The 10,170-nt window shown below is 29.7% G+C and overlaps 1 protein-coding gene across 1 annotated transcript; it reads left to right on the top strand.

Moving 5' to 3' along the window:
• The first annotated feature begins 3,170 nt into the window (after nt 1-3,170).
• On the top strand, nt 3,171-3,716 carry LOC129963745 (ADP-ribosylation factor-like protein 8B). The gene has a single exon (XM_056078280.1). The coding sequence runs from the start codon at nt 3,171-3,173 to the stop codon at nt 3,714-3,716; it is 546 nt and encodes a 181-aa protein (XP_055934255.1).
• The last annotated feature ends 6,454 nt before the right edge of the window (nt 3,717-10,170 follow it).

Genomic DNA, 10,170 nt, shown 5'->3' with positions numbered 1-10,170 from the left:
ATCTTATATATTCATTCCACAAGTAAATACATATAAAGGATATTATTCATTGAATATGAAAAGTCTGTATTCTAGTATGTTCATGATGGATAGAGCAAATATTATATGAAGGTAAACTATTTTAGAATAAAGATTATAAATAAAAAGTTTCTGCATAATTTTGTTTTAATTCTTCCATGAAAACTTATATATTCTTAAGTTGCCTTATATTTTATTTCTGAATCTAATACCTAAATTTCACAAATTCTGAATTCTATAAATTAAATTTGCAATTTTTCTAATCCATAAACTTTAGAATGTAGAATTTTGTGGCAACTGGTTTATATGATTGAATGAATAATATGAAGAAAACATTAAAAATATACAAATAACCAAAATTTCTGTTTAGAAATTTTCAATTGATAACTAATTTTGGATCTGACAAAAAATGCAATTTTTTGTACTCTGAAATAGATAATTATCAAAAATTTAATTCATCTGTTTTTGTTTTTTTATAACTATAAAATATGTTTGATTCACCTTAGAAATTGAAATTTGTTGTTTGCTGAAATATGTAGATTGTAGAAGGAATTATAAGGTATGCTATCTGATGTGTGATGATTTTTTTTACATCGAACAATTTAAAAATTAACATGTTAATTGTACTCAAAGTGAGCTTTCTTCTTTTGAATTAATGTTTTAAAAAAAAGTAAACTTTTTAACATTTAAAACATCAAGATTGGCAAAAGCACATAAGTAAAAAATATTAATGGTGATATCTGAAATTTGATGATATGATAAAATTAGTTTTTATTTGATTATGAAAATAAAAAGTATTGTTGCAAATAATGTTTAACATTTAAATTAGGGAAAAATGTATACAATTAAGTTTAGAATCTCTTGAAACGCTAATTTTTTTAAGGTGGTGTAAAAGAAAGTTTTTAATTATGAAAATGAAAAGCATTGTTGCAAATAATGTTTAAAATTTATTTAAGTTGGAGAAAAAAATTTATATAATTAAATTTAGAATCTCTGAAAAGCTAATTTTTAAAGTTGTGTAAAAATGCTTTTTTGCTATAATATGCTTCTAATTTATTGAGAAAGAGCTGTAAAATGATAATCAATTATTAATTAAAATTTTGAAAAATTCTCTTTTAACAAAGTCTATTATCAAATAAGTAACTAAGTGTGAAATTTGTTTGCTCTAACTGAGCATTGATTTCTTTGCATAATGCATCATGTTATTGATAGTTTATCATTCTTTGATGATTGGAAAACAGTTCTGAATAAAACTTTTAATTTTATTAGACAGTTATCGCTCATTTGTACAATTGAAATAAACTTAAATTTTTTTTAAAAAGTTAGTTTAGATATAATAATTTTATTTAGAGGTAATGCAAGGACTATTTTGAGGTTGGCTCTTAATTTTGAATTATGGTGTCATGAACAGCTTGCAACCCTTCTCTAGTTTTCTTCTGGTCTTGTGATGTACATTAATTGTAAATCAAATAGCTTAGAGACTTATAGACAATTACAATTCGCGAATGCGATTCATTAATTGGATTTGTAATTCATTTTTTAAACCTAATAAAACTGATTTTCTAAGAGAATAATAGATTGTTCATTGGTTTAAAATACTAATTGTACTGTTATGCTTTGATGCATATTAAATATTTCCCATTTTTAATTTCCATCCTTGACATTAATTCAGATTTAAATAATATTTTCGTCTGATTATTTTATTATTTTCAGATTGTTTAAGTTCATTAAAAATGCTGAATAAAAGTGAATTTTAGTGTGCCCCTTGCTGTGCCAACAATGCCAAGTCGCCAATAAAGATTGCGGACAAAATAAACAAATACTTCCTCGGAACAGTTACGGTTACCATTTCCCGCCATATAATTAGGATTTTTGCTGATTTTTTTCCCCCCTAGGCTGCCCGGTGCCTTCTACATTCCTTCAGCACCTGTAGAAGGTACCGGGCAAAATTTTTTAACTTAAAAAAAAAAAAAAAAAAAAACATCCTACAGCTTCGCTAGCAGCGGGAGAGGGAACTAGTAGCTTCGCTAGTACATGGAACATAAGGACTGTGTGGATAACAGGAACAGTACATAACCAAAAAAAAAAAAAAAAAAAAAGAAAGAAAGAACAGAGAAAGAAGCAATATGAACATTCTCCATACAAAATTTCAAACAAGCATCCTTTTCTAACTTCATCAACTCGTAAAATATAATATATTTCACTCACCCATTCTGCATCTATTCTTGCACAATTGCCGACATAACAAATTATGAAGGAAACCAACCATAAGAACACCAAAAGAATTACGAGAACTGCGAAGAACTCCATTGCAGCTGTCTTTTAAAGTGAAAATGCAGACGATTTTTTAAAGCGCATACTGACAATTAAAAATTGCAAAGAATAAATATTTTCTGTTCGTATTCCCATTAAAAAAGAGGAAGAAGAAAATAACTTAATTATAAGCTTAACTTTCTTTATTTAATAAACTCTTAATTATAATAAAGAACAAAATTAAAATCTTTAATCGATATATTTTTTTAATATTTTTAATTTAACATTTTTCATAATATAGTTGTTCATGTACAACTCAACCATTGCAAAAAGTAGTAAACAAAACAGCATTAGGGTTGCTAGAAGAGCGTTCCGACGGGCTACCATATTGGCGACAAATTCGGGGGCACACAATTCTTCACTTTTTCCAAATGCTGAAAGAATTTGCGGAAATTTGTAATTAGCCATATTTCAGATAAATACTTCAATGAACAAGTTGGTTTTGAACATTAGGATTTATATAAATTTGATCGTATGAAAAGGAATTCACACATTCCTCATTTAACTATCAAGTGCTGCCAATATTATTTTTACAAATTTTTTTTTCTTTACATTACATTCGGATAATGTAAATTATCTATGAATTTTATTTAAATATTATATTTCATTTCATATTTTAATTAAATCTATAAAAGTGTGGTTTCAAGAAGTTAATTTTTGTCTCATGAAATAAATAAATACTGAAAACAATATTTATCTACTACCCACACGTCTAACAACTAATCTCAGCTGGTATAAAATTATAATCATTTCAAATCTGTAAACACTTTGTTTTCTGTTGTAATACTTTACCATTCAATACTTTAATAAATACTCGTTATTGTCAAGAAAAATAAAATATGTTCCATTTATTATGTCGGTTTCTGGAGTGGTTGAGAACATTGTTTTGGCGAAAAGAATTGGAAATTACTTTAATTGGCTTACAAGCTGCTGGCAAAACAACGTTCATCAATGTGATAGCTAAAGATCCTTGTATTGATACTATGCCAACTATTGGTTTTAATATGAGAAGAGTAGTGCAAGGTAGAACAGTAATCAAAGTTTGGGACCTTGGTGGTGAAAAGCGATTTCGTAGCATGTGGGAAAGATATTGCAGAGGTGTAAATGTGATTTTGTACATGGTCGATGCAGCGAACAGTCAGAAACTCGCAGAATCCACTTGGGAACTTCAGAATTTACTACAAAAGCCGCAATTGGCCCACATTCCGATTTTAATTTTGGGAAATAAAATAGATTTGCCCAATGCACTTAGTGAATCGGAACTGACGGAACAAATGCTGCTGCGACGCATTGAAAACCGGGAAGTTTGTTGTTTTATGATTTCGTGTATGAAAAGGGACAATATAGATATCGTGCTCCAGTGGCTGATTAAACATTCGAAGTGATTAAAATAAGCGGAATTTTATGAACAGCACAGACCTAGATATGAAATCTAAAGTCAATAATTACTTTTGAATAAAAAAAAATGTTAAAATCAAATGTTTGATGTCGTAATTAATTAAATATATATATGCATTATCGTCAAAGTAACAAAATGATTCCTAAATTAATCATAGTTTCAAAATATAAAATAAAATGGTATGCTGCTGTATATTTCACCTTCCTCATGTTACCGTTGGCATTTACAGCAAAATAGTTCACTTCGACGCCACTGGATTTTGGATTCAGATTGCATGCATTATTGATGAATTATAATCCCATGCTAATTTTACTCATATTCGATTGATCAAAAAGGTTAATGATAAATTTACTTCTTACAATTAGCAGAAAACTTTCGAAACAGTATTTAAATAACATTGTCTTTCTAATTAATGTGATATTAAAGCGGATGCTGATCACAAAGATTTGGTTTGATGGAGTTTATTGGCACAAAAACCATTTATGATTAAACTACCCCAAACATATGGTGAGATTTAACCTTATTTTAAAAATTTGTTTCTAAATTGCGAAATCGGTCGTAAACTAAAAAAATATGACACAAAGAACAAGATTGAACTCAAAAGGGTCATTCAAGACATTTGAAGTAGTATTTCTCCAGAAACAACAAAAAAAACTGATGGGGTTTATGCCACAATATTTGAGAGAAGTGATAAAGGCCAAAGGAAGGCCTACCGATCATTAAATGCAAGTTGGTCAGCATGAAAAAGATTTTTCATGTACTACATAAATACCGTACGGAAACTTTTTTGTTCCTTATTAGTGGCATTTTTTTATTCTTACAATTTAAATATTTAATTTTCTTCATAGTTTTTCCTTTATAATATTCATAAATAATAAATGAAATTGTGTTAAACCAGTTTTAAAATTTTCATTTTCATAACAAAATATTTTGTGCCAAAAATTAAACTTTTATTAACAGCCTTACCCCTGCGTACAGAAACTTTGTTTAACCACTGTATATATATATAATCTTGTTCAAATTTTCAATCGTTAATAAAATACTTTTTATTAATCCATTCAAGTTCAGATACATTTTTTTAAACTTGTAGTCGATGGCACTTGATGTTAATACAGTTTTTTCAAATATTAATTAATTAATTAAATTTGACCGTAATTTCTATTTGGTCGCCAAATCCATCGCCATGTCGCCAAGCTCTAAGATTATTGACGCGACACCCGATCATAAATAATATAAGAAAATATGTAGGAATTCAATTAAAAAAATTGCCACTTAATATTGTATAATAATATGCATATATATATTTATATTAATTGTAATTATTTTATAAAAAGCAACTAAAATAATAAAAAAAATGTTGACCTAAGTAGGAATTGACTAAAAACATTTTATACTAGCTGACCCGGCAAACGTTGTTCTGCCATATAAATTATTTCTAGTGAATATTTTGGTCGTTAAATTAAAAATAACGAATGTATTGTAAATGTGTGGGGAGGGGATCTATGACAGAAAGTGGAATGGAGCGCTGTAGACAATGATCGCCTAAAAAAAAAAAACATTCATTTTTTTAATGCAATGTATTTCATTAACGTAACGAACATATACATTGTTTGATCTCTTAAAAGTTAAACGTAAAGTGAAAAAAGTAATATATTTTTTATCCTAAAGTATAAAAATAAAATAAAGAAAATCAATATTCATTTCGAAAAGCAATTGAGTGTACGATATTTTTTGTCAGTCCGTCTTTTGCCAACACAAATAAGCTCGATGGTTTGCCAACTCTAGAACATGCCACGTATAATTGTCCGTGTAAAAAACATAGCGTGCCCAAATCTAAGCCGCAAACAGACATCGTATGGCCTTGCGACTTATTGATTGTCATTGCGCATGCCAATCTAATAGGAAATTGAACGCGTTTGAATTCAGTTGGCACGTCTGTGAGAATCATTGGAATTCGTGGCAGCAAAACATTTTCGGCTTGTAATTTGCCTTTCAAATTGGTGACTTCAATTATGTTTTTCATCAATTTTTTAATGACCAATCGCGCGCCATTGCACAGCCGTGGTGGGTTCAAATTCCGAAGTAAAATAACTGGAGATCCAACTTTCAGTCGTAGAAGGTATGGTGACATGCCTGGCAAATCCAGAGAGCTCAAAAACTCTATTGAATAATTTACAGCTTCGTTAGCATCGCAAATTGTATCTATCGATTTGTATGATACCAAGTCGCCTGGCAACGATTGCTGTATCTCGAAGTTTAAATCGTCGACGTCGACATGTTTTGATGCCAAGATGGCTCTTTCTGCCAACCACGCATGATTTATGTATTTTGTGCGTACATCGGGAAATATACGGTCAATGAGAGAGAGCATTTTGCGAATCAATGATAGTGCAGAAGTTAATGGACAATTTTATCATAGACAGCATTATTTCATTCATTCATTTTATTATCATAAACAGCATATTATTTTCATAGACAGCAACTTTTCAATCGCCGATATCTAACAATTGGTCCGAGAATGTATCAGCAGATGGATCTTGTAGCATTTGGACGCGCGTGTTTATTTTTAACTGGACATTGTTCAACATTACGCCACAGTGGCGATGATTTCAAGCAAGCGTTGATCTCATTAGTATACGGTGAACGTGGATAGGAACACCCTAATTACCTAGCGTTGTGAAATATACTTTACGACCTATTCTCATACCTACCAAATACACATAAAAAATTTCATAAAAATCGGTCGTGCCATTTCGGAGGAGTACGAACACAAACACCATGAGATTTTTATATATTAGATATTACTTGTTAAACCTAAATTCACTAAATTTCTCTCTTCTGTCTTGCCGGGAATCTTTTGGTTTGTTAATAGCGGATTATTCACTAACCCTGTGAGGTTTGAGATACGAGTGTTTATTACATACATTTAATTTGGCGTACCATTTTTATTTATAATTTAGAGTTAAGAAAGAAAATTGAAGACAAAGAGGTCGTGTTATCACTTTCAACTAAGATTTGCTGTTCGAATAAATTATGGAAGTAAAGTTCAAAGGTAATAGCTTTTAAATTCAGGATGTCCCAAAAAATGGAATAAGCTTTTATTTCTTTAAATATTTTACTTAGTCATGTACTTCTAATAACAAAGTGTTATTAAATAAAGTGGGCAATTGCAGTTCTGAGGAGGTTGATAAAAAGTTTTTAAAAAATTATATGTCCCTTATAGGCAAAAGTAACAATTACTAAAATATTTCTCATACATTCATCTATGCACACGCAAAATTTCGTTTTTTATATTCAGAATTTGGAGATATGCTTATTTTTAAGTTTAGAGGGATTAATCACAAATTAATTGCGAAACATTTCAAAAATACAAAAATTTTACAAATAGAAAGTAAAACTTTATGGCCTTATAAATGAGTGTCACTAACACATTGATTCATTGATACTTTTTTACTATGAGGACCATATAAAAATTCAATTTTGATAACTATTTTATTATTACTCTCCGGAAAAGCCAAAGTACTTTCATACATTTGGGTATCATTTTTTGAAGAAATTTCGCAATTGGAAGTATGTCTAATTGCAATAAAGAAATAAATGCTCGTTTCATTTTTTGAAGCACCCTATGTATGGGCAGAGGCGGCGGTAGAGTCTTGCCGACGAGGGGGGGGGGGCAAGACATATCCGACAGGGGGGCAATCACAATTTCCCTAATTTGGTTAGAAAATAACTCATAATAATTAATTTTTACATTTAATTAAAGGAAATTAAGTATTTTTTAGCTTCTTTTTTATTGAGATACTGACCTTTCTTTCATTGATAAAAATTTACAAAGATATTTGCAAAAAAATTTTCTCAGTTGTTTTTTTTTACTGACCTTTAAAAAATTGTCAATATTTGAATCTATATTTTTATGAGATTCTTGAGATTTATTTGCACTAAGATCTAATTTTGGAAAAAATACAATTATATTTATTCTAGATTGTAGTATATAGATAGAAACACAGGCTGAGGTAGAATGCGGTGTCATTGTAAATTAAACAAATACATGTTCTCATCTTGGAAGCTATTTAAAATGAATGTAGAAATTATATTCAAAAAGTTTTATAAAAGAAATTTTTTAGAAATCCAGCATGATAAATAAAATGGAATATTCAGTGCTTTCGCCAAAAACCGATTTTTCCCCCCTCCTTTGTATAGTCTCCTACCTAAAATAATTTTTATAAGAGTTGCAACAACTAGAGGGAATTCAGATATATTTCGAAACCGAGGCGAATAAGCGAGCGCATACAACAAAAATTTAATATAATTCGGACACGAACGATATAGAATTCTGAAAAGATACAATGATGTTTCTTAAGAAAGTTTGGGAAGATATTTTGTAAAGATATGTACAAACTTAACTATTTTATGTAAGATTGAAAAATGAACGTGTCAAAAATGAGCGGCTTAAGCATTACGTGTCCCATGTATTATGCTAAAAAACTATCAGACTTTAAAAGACAAAGCGTTTTATTAAAAAACATTTAGATCTAGAATATGAACTCCTCTATCTTCATTTTTAAGCACGTGTTCTTGTGGTTAAGTACTTGTTTCCCTCGAAGCTATTGCAAGCTAATATACCTCTAAAAAAATTATTTTTATCCCCTCAGTTGCATGCATTGGTTTTTCTTAGCCACTTCGTATACAACGATGAGTCTGGATCGCGCATCGAATTACTAAATTTTTAATCTACAATTAAGTGAAAGTATTGAGTAATTTAAAATGCAAAAATCACTTGAAAACTCATCAGTGCCTCAAATGACTTTATATTATTTTAGGAATTAAAATAATAATAATTGTCCTTAATAAGATGTACCAGTTAAGTAAATTCGTATGTCAAGGTATTAATATATCATATATGAATATTCCATGAATAAATATTTTAATCAAGACATTATCATTTTATCAAGATATCTTTATTTAAAGTCTATTAAAAATTTAGAAGCACCAGAAATTATATAGATTTTACTGTAAAGAGTATTTATTTAAAAAATGTAAAAGAAGTTTTTAAAAAATACTTTTTCCGATTACATAGTTATAATACTGAATGCAGAATCTTAAGAATTTAGGTAGTAATTCATTTATCAAATTTAGTACATCCTTGGATAAGCTCTTAGCGTAGCTAAAAAGCTACCATAACATATATATTTATTTTTTGTCGTCATTTTCAGTCGGTAATATTTCTTTAATAATTGTAGCCAGTAAATTAGATTGCATAAAAAAGATATTTTACTGTTAAATAATTTACTATAATACAATTTATTTATTTCAGTAATTTATAATGAATTCCCATAACCTGGCAACAGCAACCTAACTCTTCTTAGCATGCATAAAACACAAGAGTATCGAGAGAATAGAGTGTTTATTAAATTTAGTTTAGCCATAAACTAGATTTTAATCAGAGAATTCTCAGTGAAGTAAAATAAAATAAATTTACCAATTCATAACCGAAGAAATAACAATTAGATAAAAAAAAAATGATTCATTTTATAATCTAAAATGATTCATTGAATTCCGAATTAGAGAAAACTATCGCCCTATTCATGTTTATAATAGCACTTGCCATGGACAAGATTTTAAGCCAAGGGAGCGTCTCTTGTTTTAGTAGCGCTAACTAGGGCCAAGAGTATGTCTTAGCTACTCACGCATCACATTCGCTTGTACAACCTCTTTTTAGAGGGGGGCACATTCACCCATCTCACAGGTAGAACAGATGAAGAACAACCATGCCCGATCCGGGACTCGAACCCAGGTCACGGGGAAGACGCACTACCCCTATATCTTGTGAAATATAAAAGTATTTTTCCCTAATAATTCCACTTGCAAATAATCGAAGTACTCGATAAAAATTTTTTTTCTCATAACTTATGATAACATCTTAGCCGAAAGACAAATAGAAATCGGCAAAAATGTGACTTCTTACTCAGTTGACACGTTGTCGGTTATTCTGCCAAAAGTAATGCAAATTATTAGCCGAATGAACATTTACATAAGATGTCTGAAAATTAGCGAACTTCCATCGTATTCAGTTCATAGTCGGCAGAATGAGATAACTTATTCACCCTGTCGGATATACTGCCAAAAGTAATGCTAATTAGAAGCGTGATGAACGACATTTCAATCAAAAGCCCGCAAATCGGTGAATTTAACTTCTACATCTATCAAATTGCGTTCATAGTCAGGTGATCAAAAATCGTCCTCAAAATGCGGCATCTTATTGACCTGCCACCCTATTGATTATTTTACCAAATATAATCAAACCGCTTTAACAGCTACTTAATTGTTTACAACATATTAATTTTAAGATGGTTTTTAAATTTTCATATTCGAGAATGTGTGCTTTTCCACAACCATTTTGAAGTAGTGAAAAATTTTGCCGACGAAACTTTCAATCTCTC

The sequence above is a fragment of the Argiope bruennichi genome, chromosome 3 (assembly GCF_947563725.1).
Source record: "Argiope bruennichi chromosome 3, qqArgBrue1.1, whole genome shotgun sequence".
Taxonomy (NCBI): domain Eukaryota; kingdom Metazoa; phylum Arthropoda; class Arachnida; order Araneae; family Araneidae; genus Argiope; species Argiope bruennichi.
Note: the sequence above shows the minus strand (reverse complement) of the source record. Positions and strands in the feature narration are given on the sequence as shown.